Source organism: Pseudophryne corroboree, chromosome 11, assembly GCF_028390025.1.
Source record: "Pseudophryne corroboree isolate aPseCor3 chromosome 11, aPseCor3.hap2, whole genome shotgun sequence".
NCBI classification, from domain to species: domain Eukaryota; kingdom Metazoa; phylum Chordata; class Amphibia; order Anura; family Myobatrachidae; genus Pseudophryne; species Pseudophryne corroboree.
The window spans coordinates 291,856,230-291,879,454 of record NC_086454.1 but is presented as its reverse complement, the minus strand read 5'-3'; the positions used below and the strand labels follow the sequence as shown (position 1 = coordinate 291,879,454).

The 23,225-nt window shown below is 48.1% G+C and overlaps 1 protein-coding gene across 1 annotated transcript in view; it reads left to right on the top strand.

Annotated features, from left to right (window-relative positions):
- The window catches only part of LOC134970181 (NAD(P)H dehydrogenase [quinone] 1-like), a 38,035-nt gene extending 24,303 nt beyond the window's left edge, over positions 1 to 13,732 (top strand). The window contains exons 5-6 of the mRNA XM_063946199.1: positions 3,434 to 3,535; positions 12,586 to 13,732. Coding sequence (XP_063802269.1) covers positions 3,434 to 3,535; positions 12,586 to 12,897 — 414 coding nt within the window. The 3' untranslated portion in view covers positions 12,898 to 13,732. The remainder of the gene's footprint in view (positions 1 to 3,433; positions 3,536 to 12,585) is intronic.
- Positions 13,733 to 23,225: the final 9,493 nt, after the last annotated feature.

Below are 23,225 nucleotides of genomic sequence, written 5' to 3'. Positions count from 1 at the left end.
ATCATCCCCTGCCAACCAAGCCAACGAACGCCATGAGCCCTAGGAAACATCTGTGCCCCCTCCGAGGCCAAAAACCTGGCTGCCCAGTACACATAAGAGTGGCCAACCACCCAGATTGCCACATCATCTTCTACCCAACCTGAAGAGAAGGAAAGGGGTAAAAAAATCGGTTAATAAGTATCTAAAGCAGAGTTTATTAAACGCATTAACCTGAAGGATCTGCCAAAAGAAAAAATGGTGTTTTCGTGTCTTGCAGAAGTCACGGCCTAGCCGATCTGCACAAGCTTCTAGCCAATTTGAAGCAGAACATAAACACACAATAGGAAAAATCAAATTAAAATAAGAAAATAAACAGGGGGGGAGGGGGGTATAAAATGGGAAAAACATGTAAGAACTCAGCTGGAGGTGAAAGCGTAAAAACATGCTGAGGGACTTTGATTAGAACTGATCAGCCGAATTGTGGATTAGAATTCAGTCCGTCAAGTAAGGCAAAAAATCGCAAAAGAACTCCAGACCCCCGCTGCCAGCAGCGGCGAGTGGCTAATCCCTGAGTAGGATAAACAGGGGGGACAAACAGATACACCACACAAGGACGTACTGAACTTTACAACAGGACTTATACAACTACAAATAAACAAAACCATATTCAAGCAAACATATCATGCAACGGGGTGAATATATCGTCTGTAACTCGATGACTTCCATCGCCCCACCTCCTGGATTTCAGCCACGGAAAACCCTGCCAACGCAGCCGACGTCGCAGCCCCGATGCGGAAGGAATGCGTCCCGAAAGCAGCGGGTGGAAGGCCCAAGCTTGCCAGACAGCGCCCCAGCATCCAACGAAACTGATATTTCGTCACTGGCAGCCCGTCATAATGCAGCAACCACGACCCCCGACCATCGGGCCGCACTGCCGCATATTGTACAGCCAACCTCACTGGGCAAATGCTCTCCTCCAGCGCAATTCAGCAGCAAGAGAGACCAAGCTGGCCTAGCATTCCCCATATATATTAACCCTCCCCTTTTTCCATGGGCTGTACTTTCCTCACAGCTAGGTCCACCTCTCACAGGAGGTTTAACTCTTTCCATTCCTATGTAGTCATTTCTCTCTCCTTAATACGCAAAGACTGTTCTGGGCATGGGCAGTGTGAAAATAACCCACACAACAAGAAAAAAGTGATCTGTTAGTGGTGCACTGGGTTTTTAAAATGTAACTTTTATTTACTGTCCTAAAATATGATTAATCTATCTTACTAGATCGAAAACACTATGCGAAATATTAACAACATATATGTGAAAAGATTATGACACTGTGAGACGATACAAAGAAGAATAAATATAAAAAAGAAGAATTAAAACAGCCTGGGTGTCTTTACTGTGTCTGTGTATTATATATTTATTGTATCCTTTTATTGGTAATTTTAATACCTGAATGTGTTACTAAGTATGGAAAAAGTGGGGGATAGGGAACCCAACGCGTTTCGTCACATATGACTTCTTCCTTTGAAGAAGTCATATGTGACGAAACGCGTTGGATTCCCTGCACTGACCCCCTGCTTATTATTTTTAAAGCTAAGTCTAATCTCCTATCTTATATTTATATATTTTTATCTATTGAAAATTTGTACTTTTTATCTATTAACTTTTATATTGTATTAAATTTGGATTATTTTTATATATATATTTTTTGGCTCATAAATTCAGGAGTTTTTTAGTACATACTTTTTAAACAACACATGTCGCCGGTACCCCTATCCCCCACTTTTTCCATACCTTTTAGCATTACTCCACCAGCATTGCATTTTTAGGGGGTGGCAGACACCTAAAACAAGGGAGTGTGTGTGTTTTTAAAGATATTCTTCTTTTTTAATTCTTTTTTAATCAGTTTGACATAATTTTGGAATTTATCCCACAAGTGGCGCTGTACATATATTTTCTACATACGTGTTACTAAGTATGTTCACAAAATTTTTATTTTTGAAACTAATGTTTCTTATCTAAGCTCAGCTGTAGTTCTTGGCAGGCAGCCAGATCACATTATGCAACAATGTTTGCTACAGCCGTAAGCTGCTATTACTAATTGCATCTAAGTTAGAAGGGGAGCATGTATTGATTATGTTGCACACTGTATCATTCAGTGTACAGCTTGTCTGGTTTGATATAAATGCTATTATCATGCAGCAATCATGGATTGTAATTCAATGCTGACCACTTCTATGATTTAGTATAAGTGCCATTAAAACGCAGCAATCCTAGAATATAATTCAATGTTGACCGCTTGCTTGTATTAGCCGTGATGTCTGCGATTAGACAGCCTTTATTTTCACTGATTCTCTCCAGTGACCCGCAGGGTGTCAGTTTATATTAATGCCTTATAGCAGACCTGGAGATATTAGCGCTTTTAATCCCTTGTCTGCTACTGTAATGTGTATGCAGGTTATATATATATGCTCAAATATACATGGAGGATATTTCTATATGCCATTGATACAATAAAGTACCTCTGATCAATATTATTGTAAGTCCGTATTGAGATAAATCAATTTATAGGGCTGCCAATGGTGTTTTAATACATTGTGATTATAATGCATTGATTGCCCCCGTACCGATCTGACTTACTGGTAATTCCATCATAAGTACACAACTGATTACTATATCTAGAAGTATTTCCACTTTATTATTATCCCGATCTTACACATATATATTAACAGATGATATGACACTGTATGCAACACCACTATAAACGGGTTTTCTTATAAGCAGGTAGTGTCACTTCTTAATATGACTACCACTGAGCATTGGTATACATTCTGGTTTGACTATACTGAATTGAACCGTGTGATCTATTTTTCAATGCCGTGCTTTCTGCCTGTAGTACACACTATTTCTGGCTGAGCATTGTTGATACTGAAATTATAAGTAACACATTCAATTTAAATAAAGCACAGTAGGACACCAGGCTGGAGTCCTACGTACGTTTCGCATACAGGCTTTAACCCTCCCTGCAAACGCATGGACACGCCTGCGTTTTATCCAAACACTCCCAGAAAATGGTCAGACAAACGCCTTCTTCCTGTCAATCTCCTTGAGAACGCCCGTGCGAATGGATCCTTCGCACAAACTCATCACTGAGCGGCGATCTGCTTTGTACCCGTGCGGCGTGCCTGCGCATTGCGGTGCATACACATGCGCAGTTTAGACCTGATCGCTCGCTGTACGAAAACGCAGCCTAGCGATCAGGTCTGAATTACCCCACATATCCAGAGAAACACCGGGATTTTTTAGTACATGTGAAGCCTTTATATGTATGTGTGCCAAAAAACAGCTAGCACTGTGGGATGGTATAATTTGTATAGCAGATGTTTTCACAGTATTTCTAACTATCTGAATATACTGTATATATTTTATTTTACTTTTTGTCTGTTTCTAACAGGATAAGAAAGCCATTCTCTCATTCACCACTGGTACCTCAGAAGCAATGTACTCACCTAAAGGGATCAATGGAGACATAAATGTTATGTTATGGCCACTGCAGGTATCGTATCAGACGTGTTTTTATTTAGGTTATGATTCTGCCTAGTCACGCTTTAGCTATATCCACTTCATTGCGGAGCCATGTTGTCAGTGTCGCCATGCCCAGTGGTATAGTAGAAAGTGGGCGCAAAAGATGTTTTTGTTTGCTGGTTCAAAAAAGTGGTCTCTATGCCACATTGGGGGGTGTTTTTATTCTTGGGAAGGTTTGGTTGGCATCAGTGCTGCACCAATGCTCTTAGTACTCGGGTGTAATTGCAGTCATATGTTGCTATACGGCTGAAGCATTAAACCTGATCACTGAGTTAAAAAGTGTGGAGAAGTTGGCTGTGGTAACCAGTCAGCATCTACCGAGCTTAATCAATGCTTTCCTTGCTGGCCCACTTCTCCACTGCTTGATATATCAAACCCCAGTCTTGCATTACTAAGCTTTTATTTATTATTTATTTATTAACAGTTTCTTGTATAGCGCAGCATATTCCGTTGCTTTTTACAATTGGACACAACAGTGATAGATCAAGACTAGGTAATAACAGACAGACATAGAGGTAGGAAGGCCCTGCTCGCAAGCTTACAATCTATACTGAAATAGTTATTCATACCAAAGATAGGTGTTATCTATTACATAGTGGTCCACCAGATTGCAAAGGTTCTTGGTGAGCTGTATGATATGGCCACACCAATAGCGGAACTAGCGAGCGGTGGGCCCAGGTGCAACAAAATGCTTTGCCCCCTCCCCCCCCCCCCACATCCCATCCAAGTCCACCCCCTCACCCCTGGAGAGGATCTGGTGAGGGGGACCTGCTCAGTGCCAGAGAAATGGATACCTAACAACAGTGCCGTAACTAGACATTTTAGCACTGTGTGCAAGAAACGGCATCGGAGCCCCACCCCTGCATGCAAAACAGGGGCAGTGCGCGCCGTAGGCGCGCGCAAAAATACATAGTGGCGTGGCTTCATGGGGAAGGGTTGTGGCCACAAAATAATACCAATTCATAAAACGGTGCACAGTACGGCAGACAGCATCCCCCTTTTTACACATCACGGCAGACAGCGTCCCCCTTTTTACACAGTACGGCAGACAGCGTCCCCTTTTTACACATTACGGCAGACAGCGTCCCCCTTTTTACACATTACGGCAGACAGCGTGCACTTTTTACACAGTACGGCAGACAGCGTCCCCTTTTTACACATTACGGCAGACAGCGTCCCCCTTTTTACACATTACGGCAGACAGCGTGCACTTTTTACACAGTACGGCAGACAGCGTCCCCTTTTTACACATTACGGCAGACAGCGTCCCCTTTTTACACATTACGGCAGACAGCGTCCCCCTTTTTACACATTACTGCAGACAGCGTGCACTTTTTACACATAACGGCAGACAGCGTGCACTTTTTACACATAACGGCAGACAGCGTGCACTTTTTACACATTACGGCAGACAGCGTGCCCTTGTTACACATTACGGCAGACAGCGTCCCCCTTTTTACACATTGCGGCAGGCAGTCCCCCATTTTTACACATAGCGGCAGGCAGTCCCCCATTTTTACACATAGCGGCAGGCAGTCCCCCATTTTTACACATAGCGGGAGGCAGTCCCAAGAAAGAAAGAAAGAAAGAAAGAAAGAAAGAAAGAAAGAGACAGAAAGAAAGAAAGAAGAATTATACTTACCCTCTCCGCTGGCTCAGGCTCCTTAGTGCAGCGTCAGACGATTCCCGGGCTGGAGACTCACCATGCACATAGGGAAATTAGGGAATGACCAGCAGCTCCAGCTCCTCTCTCCCTCCCTCCCAGTCCCTCCCATTATGACAGTGGGCGCCGGGGACGGCCACGAGATCTTGGCGTGATGCTTGTCAGATCCCCGGCGCCCAACCACAGAGAGAGAGAGAGAGAGAGAGAGGAAGCTGAGGGAGGGGCGGAATATAAACAGGAAGGGGGAGGAGCTGAGTTAGCTGCCCCTCCTCGCTTTCCTGATTGACATCATGATCTTGCAGCACTGCAGCAGCATTTTATTATAGGAGGAGGAGGAGGAGGACGTGTGGAGGAGGAGGCGCTGGAGAGAGCATTCCTTCCAGCAGCAGCAGCAGCCAGTCACAGTGAGTGAGACCTGTTTGTATGAGGGAGGGACGGACCCTCCTCCCTCTTCGGCTGGGACCCCTCCTGCTCCTTCCCCTTCAGCCGGGCTGCCGCTGAGTGTGTTACAGGGGCGGCAGCCGTGGCAGCGTGTCTGGTGCTGCGGCTGCTGCCCTAGTGCCCTGATCTGTTCGTTAAGACGGGCGGGCGGCGGGACGCAGACCCGACGGGAGCGCTGGTGTGCGGCCGCGGCGGCATGATACAATGAGTCATTGTAACTCATTGTAATGCCGGCGGCTGTGGGCCCTTGAGTGCGGCGGGGCCCCAGTGCAATGCACTGGCTGCCCTGCCAGTAGTTCCGCCCCTGGGCCACACATCAATGATGAACCGTGGTAAGGAGAAAGGGAAAATGAAGAGAGAGAAAATAATGTGAGGATATGTATGAACTGTACAGTGGGGGTGTAATTGGATAGGAAAGCTTATAGAGGTTATGTGGGCGGTTCTGCAATTTAATAAGCTTGCCTGAAGAGGTGAGTTTTTAGGGAACACTTGAAGATTTGGAGAGTCTTATTGTGTGTGGGAAGGCATTCTACAGAGTCGTTGCAGGCTCTGTAAGACCGAAGAAAGGCCTGCAATCATGAACGGAGCGAATTATGAGTGTAGATGAGAGATGTAGATCTTGTGAAGAGCGAAGAGGTCAGGTTGGGAGATATTTTGAGATAAGAAAAGTAATGTACGTTGGTGTAGTTTGGTAAATGGCTTTGTGTGTGAGTAAAATCTCCTATATATTAGCCCGAGTCTGTGACTCTGTGCCTGGCCATAACGCTGGGTGGAGTTACAGTGCTGGGGGGAGGCAACGGCCTCTGCCCTGCACAGCACATCAGTAGGGAGGCGGACACAATCAGCCACTGGATGGACGCCACACTGCGCCCGCTCACACAAGAGCCGCATTAAGGGGGGTCACTACCCTGGGATCCCTAACTTACGGGTCCCCTCAACCGGAGCTCTGTCCCCATTCAGGTTGCCGGGGCAGGAGGGATTCACGCTGCCGGGGGAGGATTGCGGGCTGTGCATGCGGCTTCCTCCTCTCGGCCAGCACGGCCGAGCAAATTCCAGCCTCCGCCGCTATCAGGAGAGATGCTGCTGGCGGCGGAGGCTGGAGATTGCTCGGCTATGCTGGCCGAGAGGAGGAAGCCGCACGCACAGCCCGCACTCCGCCCCCGCCAGCGTGGATCACTCCTGCCCCGGCAACCTGGTGTCCTCTCACCCTGCCGCAGCACTCCAGTTGCCTGTGTGAGCCAGGTGAGCAGCGCGAGCAGCATAGGAGGGGGGGGGGGAGAGAGAGAGAGAGAGAAGGAAGAGGGATGGTTATTTGCGGCTTGATTTTCTCCTGGTAATCTGCGGGGGGGGGGGGGTGTGCTGGTGCTGGTGATCAGCGGGGGGGGGGTGATGGTGCGCACTCCTGTCTTGGGTGCCTTGGGTCCCCCCATGGCTTAATCTGGCCATGTGTACACCCACACCCCATGCCATGGACCCCTCACTTATGCAACCCCATCACCACCTAACACAGGGGGGCCATGCAGACCACCGCACGCCATTTGCACAACGCCACACCACCCACCCATCCCTGCGCACACAACACTCCCATGGCACGCACCATGCTCCGCTCCGGACACAGCTGCCAGCTCACACACACACTGCGGCCATGTGGAAATGAGCGCCTCCTTTCCCGGCAACACACAGCCACCCAGACCCCGACTGACACCTGCACCCCACACCACGGAACCCTCCCTCCGCCAAACCCCGTCACCAGCTACCAAATCCAGCTACTGAGGGGCAGGGGCGGAAGTCCCGGAGGCAGCGGAGTCGGCTGCCGCCGGGCTCCTAACCTGAAGAGGGCGCCTCGCAGCGCCCACTGACTTTACACAGATTGACATGCGGACGAGCGTCCGCATGTCAATCTGCGGTCTCCCTCCCTGCTGTGTTGGAGGGACACGGAGCGCATAGAGCGTCTCTCCTGTGTCCCTCCCTGGCTCTCTCCCCCGGCGGTCTAATACAGGAAGTGCCGTTCGTGAGCTCTGATTGGCTCACGAACCGGCACTTCCTGTATTAGACCAGCCGGGGGAGAGAGCCAGGGAGGGACACAGGAGAGACGCTCTATGCGCTCCGTGTCCCTCCAACACAAGGGGGGGGGGGACAGGCACTGGGGGCATATACCTGGCACTGGGGGGCATATACCTGGCACGAGGGGGGGGGGAGACCTGGCACTGGGGGGCATATACCTGGCACTGGGGGGCATATACCTGGCACTGGGGGGAAAGACCTGGCACTGGGGGGCATATACCTGGCACTGGGGGGCATATACATGGCACTGTGGGGGAAGACCTGGCACTGGGGGGCATATACCTGGCACTGGGGGCATACACCTGGCACTGGGGGGCATACACCTGGCACTGGGGGGCATATACCTGGCACTGTGGGGGAAGACCTGGCACTGGGGGGCATATACCTGGCACTGGGGGGCATATACCTGGCACTGGGGCGGGGGGCATATGTGGCACTGGGGAGAGGGATATATTTGGCACTGGGGGCATATACCTGGCACTGTGGGGGAAGATCTGGCACTGGGGGCATATACCTGGCCCTGTGGGGGAATATCTGGCACTGGGGGCATATACCTGGCACTGGGTGCATATACCTGGCCCTGTGGGGGAATATCTGGCACTGGGGGCATATACCTGGCACTGTGTGGGGAAGATCTGGCACTGGGGGCATATACCTGGCCCTGTGGGGGAATATCTGGCACTGGGGGCATACACCTGGCACTGTGGGGGAAGATCTGGCACTGGGGGCATATACCTGGCCCTGTGGGGGGAATATATGGCACTGGGGGCATATGCCTGGCACTGTGGAGGAATATCAGGCACTGGGGGCATATAGCTGGCACTGTGGGGGAGTAGGCACTGAGGGGGCATATGTGGCACTGTGGTGGAATATTTGGCACTGGGGGGAGCAGGCACTGAGGGGGCATATGTGGCACTGGGGGGGGGGGGGTATATTTGGCACTGGGGGCATGTACCTGGCACTGGAGGCATATACCTGACACTGTGGGGGAATATCTGGCACTGGGGGCATATGTGGCACTGGGAGCACGGCCCTAGCAACAAGCACTACCCCCTAGCAACGAGCATGACACCCAGTGCATGAACCCCCTGGCAACGAGCATGACACCCTGAGCATGAAATCCCCTGGCACCGTGCATGGAACCGCTGGCAACGAGCATGACACCCAGTGCATGAAACCCCTGGCAACGAGCATGACACCCTGAGCATGAAAACCCCTGGCACCGTGCATGGAACCAAGAGCATGAAACCCCTGGCAACGAGCAGGTAATTTAAAAGTAATTAGAAGCCTTACTGTAGAACTTAATGTGTAATGGGCATTACGGTGTGTGGCATAATGTATCACGGACATTGCGGTGTGTGTCATAATGTGTCGGGGATTACGGTGTATGGTATACTATATCGCGGGCATTGTGATATGTGGTATAATGTCTCAGGCTCATTGTGGTGTGTGTTATACTGTGTCAAAGACATTGTATGTGCTATAATGTATCAAGGGCATTGCAGTGTGTAGCATAATGTATAATGGGCATTGTGATTCCTGTCATAATGTGTCACAGGCATTACGGTGTGTGGTATAATGTATCAGGGGCATTGCAGTGTGTAGCATAATGTATAACGGGCATTGCGATTCCTGTCATAATGTGTCGGGGGCATTACGGTGTGTGGCATAATGTGTCGTGGGCATTACGGTGTGTGCATATTATGTCATGTGCATTATTGTGTGTGGCATAATGTCTAAGGGCCACTGCAGTATGTGGCATAATGTATACTGGGCATTACTATAAGGAGGAAAAATTACAAATAATGTAAGGGGCATGAATCAGGATTATTTTTCTTTCCCGTCTGGGCGTGCAGGTTGGAAAACTGGGGTATAACGCAGTCTTTTCCTGCAATGTCACGCCCCTTTATGGTAAGCCATCCCAACGAAGCCACACACTCTATACTGCCAATTATGGAGGGGGGGGGGAAATAATTTTTTGGCTTGGGGGAGAAAAATTTCTAGTTACGTCACTGAACTGACTCATTCCTGTAAGCCGCCACCACAGCGCAAACCCCAGGAGAGTACGCTGGTGAGCGCCTGCTGTGGGAGGTAGGAGAGGAGCTGCTGCTACCGTTTCCCCGCTGCTGTGGGGAAGGGGGGGACGGGATGGATGGACACACGTGCGAGGCGGAGTTTAAGAGCTGGTACCACGCTTGCCTTGTATTCCACTTCCTAATTGCGCTCTGCCTCCGGTAATTGGGGAGGAGAGTAGAGCCTTCTTTCACTACACAAGGTATCCATCTATGCTCCCTTTCTCCCTGTATAAGTGCACTGCCAGTATACTGTATGTATGTTTGTGTATATATAGATAGAGGTAGGGGTCTGGCACAGCCACATAATAGACTAATACATTGGGTGCCCTCACAGCAAAGTAGTTTAGCAAAATAGAGGTGGTGCGGCACTCCAATGATTTGCACACTGACACCAATTGAAGTAGTGCAACGTTTCAATGCCCGTTTAATGAATCTGCATTTTTGTCATATATACAATGACCCCCATTCTGCCTCATCCCGCCTCATATATACAATGACCCCTCATTCTGCCTATATATATATAGCCTGCAGGATCAATATTGGTGTGGTGTGGTGTGTGTGTATGTGTATATATATATATATATATAATTTTATTTTTTTGCCTCTATATAGGGGGGCACCTGTATTTATATTGCCTCCGGGCGTCTAGGACGAACTTACGCCACTGCTGAGGGGACATGCTGGCCGGGACCCGCCGTCCGCACAATGGACCAGCACACACCATGTTAACACTGCCCGTTGCTGCACATGCGACGCCGCATCACACTGCAAGCACCCCGCACCCCACTCTACTTCCGTTAGGTGTATCGCAGCAACTGCCCCCAGCCCTGCGGGAGACATGTATGTTCCACGCCAGCACCAGACACCCACACCTCGGGACAAGGGACACGAGTGCACATTCCAGATTCTATACACCCAACGCAGACACTCACAGACGCCCGCCTTGCACTATCATCCATCCCCGTATGTGCAGCAATGCCTTTTGCCCTAATCCACACTTGCATGCCCCCATCACAAGGGGGGGAACAAGTGCCACCTCATGGTCCCACACAGCCCTATCACCACAACACTTTACAGCTCCAGCAGCCAGAGACATACCATCGCCTATCAGCACACAAACAATGCAACCTCTTCTCCCTTACACACACACACACACTCACCCTTCACACTCCTAGCAACACGCACGCACCCTCCCCCGCCCGCTGCACACACAAAACACCTTCCTCATCTTTGCTACACCTTCCCACAACACACTCCGCCACCCACAGTCCCTTCACCCCCCTCCACAATGCAGCACAAAACCACCCAAAACCTATCACATACAACATCTGCCCCTAACCGTAAAACACATACACCTCAGATGATGAACGTCTAGTAAGGAAGATTAACCTCGCAGCTGCACTCAGAATGAGCTTTACTAATTTGATACAATTTGGAATCATACAGCAATAAATTTGAATTTCTCAGTAACAGATTACACTGGAGCACACCGCAAATAATAAAAGGAGGGACAGAGGCTGGAGAGCCATAGTTGAACGGTTACGCCTGATACATCATCGTGGGATGCTGTCAAGATGGTGGTTGTCAGGATCCCAGCAGCCGAAATATTGATGCTAGAATCCCGACACCCATTGGACTCCACATGCCGGAACTCCGAAGGGGCAGTAGACAGCCAGTATTCTAACCGCAAGTATAGCCGATGGGTTAGGCTGCAGAGGTGGGGTAGGTTAGGCTGCGGGGAGGGGGGGGGGATAGGCACCCCGGGGGGGGGGGGGTTAGGGTCAGTCTGCGAGGGAGGGAGGGTTAGGTTTAGGCAGTGGGGATGGGGAGGTAGGTTTAGGTGGATAAGGGTAGGCTGCAGGAACAGAGGGTTGAGGAGAGAGAAGTAGCCTCTACTTACCCCTGTCGAGATTTCAGACATCGGGATCCCGACATCGGTATTATGAACGCCGGGATCCCATGCATTACATACTGATTCCAATCAGATTCTACTTAACATTTATCTAGCTGCTTCTAAAAGATAATAGATAGAATCTGAGTTGTTACGGGCAACATCACCAGTTCTAAAAAAACTCACTTCTTAGTAAATTTACCCCATTCTGTGAGGGAGTATTATGAACGCCGGGATCCCATACATTACATACTGATTCCAATCAGATTCTACTTAACATTTATCTAGCTGCTTCTAAAAGATAATAGATAGAATCTGAGTTGTTACGGGCAACATCACCAGTTCTAAAAAACTCCCTTCTTAGTAAATTTACCCCATTCTGTGAGGGATGTACTAAGCATCACATCCACAATGCAGTACATCTCGCCACTTATCGGGTATGTACTGCTGTCCAGAGCAACCCAACACAATGTCTCCTCCCCTCCCCCCACTTTCCCAATTAGTCCAGTTTTGAAAACTAATTTCCCCACAAGGTTTAAAAGTGTGTGAGACACCTTATGGGAAAGTGAAGGTTTACATTTACATTTCCAATGCTGCAGCTATGTGATTAGTTTAAATGAGAGTGAAGACACGTGCGCAGTGTGAAAAGGGGATTTCACAAAAAAAATTAAAAAACATGGACAATGGATGCTAGTGTGACCACCGTGTGGCAGTACATATCCCATTTTAAGGGTCTGACTCCTCACCATAGAACAGAGCTTTCAGGTTGCCTGTTCGCACTGCATATATTTACATTCCATGGGCTCCCCACCATTTGTGCATAAATACCCTGTACATCATTTTATTAGGTTACCAAAGGAGTTAACTCATTATTTGTGTATTTGCAGAATGGGATTCTGAATTTATGTGGGTTCCAAGTCCTGGAACCTCAAATCACATATTCTGTGGCTCACTTACCTCAGGAAGCTCGAACTGGGATGCTGAAGAGCTGGGAGAAGCGACTTGAGACTGTCTGGGATGAGAAAACCATCAAATTCCTTCCTGTCCAGGATTTTGAAGACATGGCCAATGGATTCCAGATGAAGAAAGACGTGGAGGAGGCCAGGTCCGAAAACAAGTATGGTCCAACTGTAGGACAGAACATGGGCAAGCCGCTGCCACCCGACAGCCAGTTGAAGGCTGAAGGCACCCGATTGTGAGACTGTTTAGCAAAGTGTTTATGTGGGGCAGATTGCCCTTGTCAGAAAAGAGACCATACAACCATATAACTATGCCGGTAGCAGCACTTCAAAGACCATCACTTATAGGACCTACACAGACCTCTCTAACTGTTCTATGGAACATCCTCATATTCATAATTTTATACAGTGAGGTTCTGTTCAAGCTAACATTTTATTGTATGCTCTGTTCCACCATCTTAACAGTATCGCTACCTCATGTAACTGTCTTCATGTCAGTTGCCGATATAACATTTTCATGTTTACCTCAATGTCTTTGGTGATTCTGTCTTCCTGAGGTATACATCGGGGAGTGAAGATGTTTTTAGGTAGATTTAAGATCAGCAAACAGCAAGTGATGGAAAGTGTATAACTGGGTACACACTTGGCTGGCGGCTCAGCCGACCGATATAATTATTGGTAAGGTTTTGTGCATAAATTATCTGGTGCATACACTCTTACCAATTCTCCGCCCAACATGCCTGGTCACAGGAACCCATAGTGACGTCATTGTCGGTGGGTTGCCCGTACACACAGGCAGATGTACCGGTATATCTGCAAGCTATATCGCCATGTGCTGGGCTGTACAGCCAACGTGATAGGTCTTGGAACGATGCTGTTTATAGATATATTGGGTGTACACACGAACAGGTGTACATATATCACTTGTCATCTGTACTCAGCCTAAGCAATCAGAATAATCATTATATTATAGAAGCCAGACAGAAAAATGTAACAAATATATTTAACTTGAAAATATGTAAAATTCAAAATGTTGTTTTGAACATTTAATTAAAAATATTTTCCTAAGTGGGAATTTGACTTATACTAATACCTTTCTAGAGACATACTTTCCTTCAACAGTATACCAGTGACTGGTAGTGTAAACATGTAAACAAGCCTCACATTCCCTATATTTGTGGAGAAAGCACAATAATTACGTATGTACATTCCTGAGTTTGTCACTTGCTTTTTTATATGTCATAAAAGTTTTTACTCAAAACAGTATAAATGCAGACTAATGGGTATACAGTAGAAGACTATAATGACAATAGGCAATTAAACATGAAGACGAAGAGTTGAACTTTGTGAAGTCTAATATACGCTGAAGTCTGCAAACTTTTAAAGCAATATCAATAAATGTTGATATGAGTAAGTCAGCCTCTTGTCTTTGTGGTGTTCATGGGCCTGACTTAGAGATGGATGCAGTTCACATGCTGCTCAGTCTTTGGACGCAGGAGGCGCCTGAGGGGAAAAGACAGCATCACAGGTCCAAGTGCTGCTTCCTAAGATGCAGCATTGGACATCTGCAAGACCATTGGCCATCTAACCCGGTTACTCAGACTGGTCCTTGCAGCCAGGAAGTATGCATCGGAAGGCGCAAACCCTGGCCTTGGTACTTCCACAAACTGAGGTTGGCACCTTCCTCACCTTGCTCCCAAATGTCTTCAGCCCAGTGGGTACTGTGTGTGATGATGCAGGACTCATTCTGCACATGTGCCATAGAATCGGCAATGTATGCACACCATCGGGTTTAGATAATAGGATTTTAATTACCTACCGGTAAATCCTTTTCTCGTAGTCTGTAGAGGATACTGGGGTTCCATTTAGTACCATGGGGTATAGATGGGTCAACTAGGAGCCATGGGCACTTTAAGAATTTGATAGTGTGGGCTGACTCCTCCCTCTATGCCCCTCCTACCAGACTCAGTCTAGGAAACTGTGCCTGAGGAAATGGACATACTTTGAGAGAAGGATAGATAAAGATAGTGGTGAGATTCCGAACCAGCACACACAAACAGAGGAAAGCTATGCTAATCCAACTTTAAACAGGAACAACAACAGCTGAACCAACAATACTTAACCAAGTAACAGTGCAGGAAGAATGAAGCACCAGGCGGGTGCCCAGTATCCTCTACGGACTACGAGAAAAGGATTTACCGGTAGGTAATTAAAATCCTATTTTCTCTTACGTCCTAGAGGATACTGGGGTTCCATTTAGTACCATGGGGATGTGACCAAAGCTGCCAAACCGGGTGGGAGAGTGCTGAAGTTCCTGCAGAACTGATTGACCAAACTGAAGGTCCTCAGAGACCAAAGTATCGAACTTGTAGAACTTAGCAAACGTGTTCGAACCAGACCAAGTAGCCGCTCGGCAGAGCTGTAAAGCCGAGACACCCCGGGCAGCCGCCCAGGAAGAACCCATCGACCTAGTAGAGTGGGCCTGTACAGATATTGGAACCGGCAAACCTGCCATGGAATAAGCATGCTGGATAGTGAGCCTGATCCAGCTTGCAATTGTCTGCTTTGAAGCAGGACACCCAATTTTATTGGGATCATATAGAACGAACAGCGAGTCGGATTTCCTGTGATGAGCTGTCCTCTTTACGTATACCTTCAAAGTCCTCACAACATCTAAAGACTTTGAAGTAGTGGAAGTGTCGGCGATAACCGGAACCACAATATGTTGGTTGTTGTGAAACGCAGACACCACTTTCGGAATAAATTGCTGACTAGTTCTGAGTTCAGCTCTGTCCTCATGGAAAATTAAATAGGGGCTCTTGTGAGACAAAGCCCCCAGCTCCAATACACGTCTTGTTGAAGCCAAGGCCAAAAGTGTAACGGTCTTCCACGTAAGATATTTTACGTCCATCTCCAGTAATGGTTCAAATCAGTCTGATTGGAGGAACTGCAGCACCAAATTGAGATCCCAAGGTACCGTGGGAGGCACAAAGAGAGGTTGGATGTGCAGAACACCTTTCAAGAACGTCTGGACCTCAGGGAGAGAAGCCAATTGTTTCTGAAAGTAATAGACAAGGCCGAAATCTGGACTTTAATAGAGCCTAGACGTAGGCCCACATCCAGTCCCGACTGCAGAAAAAGCAGGTGACGTCCCAGATGAAATTCCACTGCAGAATATTGTCTGCTCTCACACCAAGAGACATACTTCTTCCATATACGGTGGTAATATTTAGACGTTACCCCCTTTCTGGCTTGGATCATAGTCGGGATGAACTTGTCAGGAATCCCTCTCCTGGCTAGAATCAGCCGTTCAACTTCCATGCCATTAAACATAGCCATGCCGTGGGAGGCACAAAGGGAGGTTGGATGCTCAGAACACCTTTCAAAAATGTCTGGACCTCAGGGAGAGAAGCCAATTGTTTTTGAAAGAAAATGGAAAAGGCTGAAATCTGGACTTTTATGGAGCCCAGACGTAGGCCCACATCCACACCTGCCTGCAGAAAAAGCAGGAAACGTCCCAGGTGAAATTCCACCGCAGAATAAATTCTGCTCTCACACCAAGAGACTTATTTCTTCCAAATACGGTGGTAATGTTTAGACGTTACCCCCTTCCTGGCTTGGATCATAGTCAGGATAACATTGTTAGGGATCCCTCTTCTGGCTAGAATCAGCCGTTCAACTTCCATACCGTCACACGTAGCTGCTGTAAGTCCTGATAGACGAACGGGCTCTGTTGCTGAAGATCCTTGCGAAGAGGTAGAGGCCATGGATCTTCGAGGAGCATCTCCAGCAGGTCCACGTAACCAGGCCCTTCTTGTGCAGTTCGGAGCAATGAGTATTGCTTGAACCTTTTCCCTTTTTATTCTTTTGAGAATTCTTGGGATCAAAGAACTTGGAGGAAACACGTACACCATCTGATAGATCCATGGAGTCGTCAGAGCATCTACCACCACTGCCTGTGGGTCTCTCGACCTGGAACAATACTGCTTGAGCTTCTTGTTGAGGTGAGAGGCCATCATGTCGATTTGTGGATATCCCCACCGACGTGTCAAGCACCTGAACACTTCCGGGTGAAGGTCGTGTCTGCTGAGGAAGTCTGCTTCCCAGTTGTCTACTCCCAGAATGAAGACTGCTGACAACGCCACAGCGTTTTTTCCTGCCCAGAGAATTCTTGACACCTCTGACATTGCTGCTCTGCTTTTCGTACCGCCCTGTCAGTTTATGTACGTCACTGCCGTCACATTGTCTGACCTAGACCTGAATGGCCTGATCGTGAAGAAGATAGGAGGCCTGCAGAAAGGTGTTGTATATGGCCCTGAGTTCCAGGATGTTGATTGGATGGATGACTTCCTGACTTGACAATTTTCCTTGAAACTGCACCCCCTGTGTGACTGCTCCCCAACCTCTGAGGCTTGCGTGGTTTCATGGTTAACAGGATCCAGCCCTGAATTCCGAACCTCCGATGCTCGACGAGGTGAGAAATCTGTAACCACCACAGAAGGGAGATCCTGGCTTTTGGTGACAGACTGATCCTCTGGTGCATGTGAAGATGCGATCTGGACCATTTGTCCAACAGATCGAGCTGGAAGGGTCATACGTGAAACCTTCCGTATTGAAGCGCCTCGTAAGAGGCCACCATTTTCCCCAGAAGGCAAATGCATAGATGCACAGATATCCGGGTTGGCTTGAGGACATCCTGAACCATCGAATGGATTACCAATGCCTTTTCCAACGGAAGGAACACTTTCTCATACATCCTAGAGGATGCTGGGGACGACATCAAGACCATGGGGTATAGACGGGATCCGCAGGAGACATGGGCACTCTAAAGACTTTTCATTGGGTGTGAACTGGCTCCTCCCTCTATGCCCCTCCTCCAGACCCGTTTAAGAAATGTGCCCAAGTCGACTGGATGCACTCTGAGGAGCTCTACTGAGGAGCTCTGAAAAGACTTATGTTAGGTTTTTTATTTTCAGGGAGATCTGCTGGCATCAGACTCCCTGCTTCGTGGGACTGAGGGGGCAGAAGCAGAACCAACTTCCTCAGAGTTTCATGGCTCTGTTTCTGGCTGACAGGACACCATTAGCTCCTGAAGGGAACTGAATGCTAGCCGTGTCAAGATGCTCATTCCCACAGCACGCCGTCACCCCACTCACAGAGCCAGAAGTCAGAAGACAGGTGAGTATGAGAAGAATGATCTTCAATCAAGTAAGTGACGGCTGAGGTGCGGCGCGGCTGGCGGGAGCGTAGCACGCCATTGCTGCCCACACACACAGGCACTGCAGGGTGCAGGGCGTGGGGGGGTGCCCTGGGCAGCAAGAAAAATACCTCAAACTGGATAAAAGGGGGCATAAGATGCCGCTGGCACAGCCCTACCCCCGCAAGTATAAATATTAATAATAATAATAATTTTATTTATATAGCGCTCTTTCTCCAATAGGACTCAAGGCGCTTAACAGATACATAGCATAATATAGTACAGAAAATAATTAAGTACATTTTCATAAAATACAGAAGCATGAAGATACTAAAAGGGACATTATGGAAATGCTTGAGTAAACAGAAAAGTCTTGAGTCTACTTTTGAAGGATTCTATAGTTGGGGCCTCTCGCACTGTGCGGAGAAGTGAGTTCCATAGGGTCGGAGCCGCATGACTAAAAGCTCGACCCCCAGATGAATTACGGTAGATTCTAGGTACTGCTAAAAGTCCTTCATCTACAGATCGCAGTAATCGAGTGGGGCAGTATGGGGTCAGAAGCTGTTTCAGGTACCTTGGGCCTTGGTCATGTAATGCTTTGAAACTCAGTAAGCCAATCTTGAAGATGATTCGCCATCGTACAGGCAGCCAGTGAAGGGAGTAGAAGATGGGTGTTATGTGGCTAGAGCGAGGCTGGTTGGTTAATAGCCTGGCAGCTGTGTTTTGCACCAGCTGTAAGTGCTGCAATTCTTTTGCTGGTAGACCAAGGTAGAGGGCATTACAGTAGTCTAAACGAGATGATACAAATGCATGTATGACTTTTGGCATATCATCTAAGGGAATTAAGTGCTTGATTCTGGCTATGTTCCTCAGGTGAAAGAATGAGGATTTGATTGTGGCTGATATCTGATGTTTAAGTGTCAAGCCACCATCCAGGACAACGCCAAGATTCCGCACACGATCACTGGTCTGTAATTCTGAATCCCTGAGTGTAAGTCCAGTTGGTTGGCTATGCTGCAGTCTTGTCCTTTGGTGTTGCGGTCGTATCATAAGGACCTCTGTTTTATCCGGGTTCAGTCGCAGCCAACTGGCGCTCATCCACTCCTGTAGTTCAGCTAGACAGCCATTTAGGGTTGCTATTGGGTTATCAGTGCCCGGAGCAAAGGACAAGTACAGTTGTGTATCATCTGCATAGCAGTGGTAGACCAGACCATGGCGCCTGATTAATTTGCCCAATGGGAGCATGTATACTGCAAAAAGCATGGGGGATAGTATAGAACCTTGTGGGACACCACATGGCAATGGCACTGGTGGTGATGAGTATAATCCAGATGATACTCTCTGTGACCTGCCTGTGAGAAATTATTTGAACCAGTTTAGGACTGTGCCATCCAGACCCCAGAAATGTATCAGTCGCTCAATCAGAAGCCCATGGTCCACGGTATCAAATGCTGCCGAGAGATCCAGAAGGATTAATATTGAACAGTCACCTCTGTCTTTTGACATCAGAAGATCATTTAACACACACTCCAGGGCTGTTTCAGTGCTATGTCTTCTCCTGAATCCTGATTGAAATGGATCATAAATATCATGGGTTGTCAGGCGGGTTTCCAGTTGATTTGCAACGACTTTCTCAATAACCTTTCCTAGGAAAGGAAGGTTTGATACCGGTCTGTAGTTGGTCATGCAGTCGGGATCTAAATTAGGTTTTTTAAGAAGAGGTCTAACAATTGCTTCCTTTAGGGGTCCAGGAAAAATGCCTGTCTGCAAAGAGCATTGAACAATTTTTGTAAAGACAGGACCAATTATATCCATACAACCTATTAGAAGCTTGGTTGAGGCAGGGTCCAGATCACAGGTGGTGGGACGCAAAATCCGAGCAATTTCAGCAGTGTCCTTTACATCCACTGGGTCAAAGCTGGTCCATGAAGGCAGGTAGCTTATATTGGCAGGCTTTGTAGTTTGGCACTCCTTTGATGGCACTGTGGAGATTCCAGCCCGGATGGTGGATATTTTATCTGCAAAGAAGTTTGCAAACTCATTGCATCTTGCCTGGGAGAGGGTCTCATCAGTCTTCCACTGTGCGGAAAAGTTGAGCTGGCCTATTGTTTGCTGCTGTGATCTCATTTGACAGGAACTGTGCTTTCTTACGAGTGATTGTCGATTGATATTCTTCGTTATGCTTTATTAGTTTTATTTTGTCATCCACTAGGTTAGTCTTCCTCCATCGTCTTTCCAGTCTACGCCCCCTTTTCTTGAGCTCACTAACACTGTTGTCGAACCATGGAGCTTGACGTTGTGGTTTACGAGGTCTTAAACGCACAGGGGCGATAATATCAATTGCAGCCATAACATCCCTATTATAATAATGGACTAGGGAACAGGGATCTTCACAGGCACCCAGTATAGCAGAGAGATCCAGATTTGCTGCAAGAGCCTGGGGAGTCATACCCCTCCTTGGACGATACCTGGTCAACTCCACGGGCAGAGATCTTATTTGAGGGGTTGCAACTGAGAACCAGAGGGAGTAGTGGTCTGACCAGATGGCTGGGTTTATTTTTAGGTCAGTGACTTCTAATCCAATCTGAAAGACAAGGTCGAGAGTGTGACCACTTTTATGTGTGACCACTTTTATTGTCATGGATACTGAGGGGCGGAGCTTCTTCCTCAGGCAGCCAGCACACTACTCAGCACCATTTTCTCTCTCTCCTCAGGCTGCAGAGAACACACTGGTCCTCTCCTCCACTTCTGACAAGTACAGGGTGCTATAAAGGGGGGGCACAAAGCGATTGTGGTGCATTTGATAGTGTATATTACTATTTAAAAGCGCTTTTGGGCTGTGGACATACTGTGTTCACAGGCAATACTGGCGCTGGGTTTGTGAACTGGCTGCTCCTATCCTGTGTCCCTCTGACAGATTTTACTGTGGGTCTGTCCCCAAAATAAGTCCCAGTGTGTCTGTGAGTGTGGTGTACATGTGTGAGGCATGTCTGAGGCAGGGAGTTCCTCCCCAGAGGAAGCCATTTTAGGGACACAGAGTTGTAATGTGGTTGCGCTACCGGCACACCAAGAGCCTGCATGGGTGAAAGAGCTACGTGACAGTATGCATCTGATTAACCGTAGATTAGATAAGTCTGAATCTAAGGCTGCATGCTGGAGAAAATCTGTAGACAGGCCCGGCGCCACCCGCTCAGCAAGGTCTGCAAAGCAGGGAGGCGCCGGGTGGGAGAGGCGCTGTCCCCGCTCTGCGACCTTGCTGGTCCGCAGTGCTGCCGTCCGCTGCCGCAGGCTCTGACTGTCAGTGTCAAAGTGACAGGCAGCTCCGGCAGAACGAACATAAGGTCTCCTCCTGTGTGCTGTGTGTGAGCCTGTCAGGTGCCGCCCCCTTCCTTCTCCTCCACGGCTTGTTCCTCCGCGCTGCACCTAGCTGGAAGATAGGCAGCAGTGCGCGCACCAGCACCCCCGCGCCCCCCTTCCCCCATACCCCCTTCTCCTGAGTCTCCTCTCTGTCACTGAGGAGACACAGCAGTTTTCAGCAGACTCCCTCCCTTCCCATCAGTGCAGGATTCACGGGGCACCGATAAACAGGAAGTCACATGATGCACAGGAGGAGCCAGCCAGAAGAGGAGCAGCGTTGCAGTGTAGCAGCCTGCAGCACCACAGGCACACATAGGAACTGAGGCCCAGCTAAGTCTCAGGTAAATTATGCTGCAGATAAATGGAGGGAGGATGAGGTGGGGGGAAGAAGGGGAGAGAGTTAAAGTGTCAAATTCATGTTTTTTTGGGGGGAGGAGTGACATATTAATATGTGCTGGGGGGTTATGTCATATTGTGTTCTTTTTGGGGGTTGGGTGGGTTGTATTATATTTGTTTTGGGGGGTAGTGTTATATTAATGTGTGCTAGGGAGTTGCATATTAACGGGGGGGGGGGGTAAAGTGTCATATTCATGTGTTTTTTGGGGGGAGGAGTGACATTAATATGTGCTTGGGGGGTAATGTCATAGTAACGTGTTTTGGGGGGTAGTGTCACTGTCATGTTATTGTGTGCTGGAAAGGGGGGTAGTGTTATATTAATATAAGCTGGGGGCAATATCATTTTAATGTTTTTTTTGGGGGGGTGGGTTGTATTATATTTGTTTTGGGGGGGTAGTGTCATATTAATGTGTGCTAGAGAGTTGCATATTAATGGGGGGAGATAAAGTGTCCTATTCAGTGGTGTAACTACTGTGGAGGCTTGGAGGCGCAGGGCTACGGGGGCACCGCCACTGATTCAGAGCAGATTGGCATGCGGACTAGTCGTCCGCATGTCAATCTGCTAAATGTCCCTTCCAAAATGGCCGCAGCCATGGAGGAGACATTCTAGAGGTCATACTTGACCTCTAGCGTCTAGGAAGGCACTCTGCAGGCTGCAGCCCTGCCAACTTGCTACCCTGGTGCGGCAGCAGCAGCAACAGGGGGATCGGTCAGCAGTGCACGCGGCACACTAAACAGCGGGGAGCGGTTTGGGCAGCATTACTCCCCATGACACCCAGTGCATGAAATCCCTGGCAACGAGCATAACACCCAGCGCATGAAACCCCTGGCAACAAGCATGACACCCTGAGCATGAAAACCCCTAGCACCGTGCATGGAACAAAGATCATGAAACCCTTGAAAACGATCAGGTAATTTCAAAGTAATTAGAAGCCTTACTGTAGGGCTTAATGTGTAGTGGGCATTGCGGTGTGTGGCATAATGTATCATGGACATTGTGACTGCATGGCTTGTATGTTCCAGCGAACCAGATGCAGCTTGCCGCAGCTAGTCGCAAGCACAATGCGGCCGTTGCGGGTAGGATGAGAGCGAACACATCTGTATTTATAGGAGGGCGCAAAATTTATAGTTTGCAGGAGGGCGCCGAGCACCCTAGCACCGGCCCTGTCTGTAGAAGATGTGATTTTTCAGGATGCTGTTATTCCTTATGCGGGTGGCCCCTCTGGGTCACATAAGAGACCATTTGCAAATGTTGTAAACACTGATACCGACAAGGATTCAGATTCTTGTGTCGACAATTGTGAATCCAGAGAGATAGATCATAAATTCAAGTATACAAAGTAAAAGTATACAATATATGATTGTGGCTATAAGGGACGTGTTGGAGGTTACAGAAAGCACTCCTGTACCTCAGGAGAAAGCTTATTTATGTAAGGAAAAGAAATCCAAAGTCGCGTTCCCTCCTTCACACAAACTAAATGCTCCGTTTGAAGGGATGTGGGTGAATCCTGATAAAAAAAATTTCGTATTCCCAAAAGGATTCACATAGCTTATCCTTTCCCGGTTGAAGACAGGAAAAAATGGGAGTCACCCCCTGTGTTAGACAGTGCACTTTCCA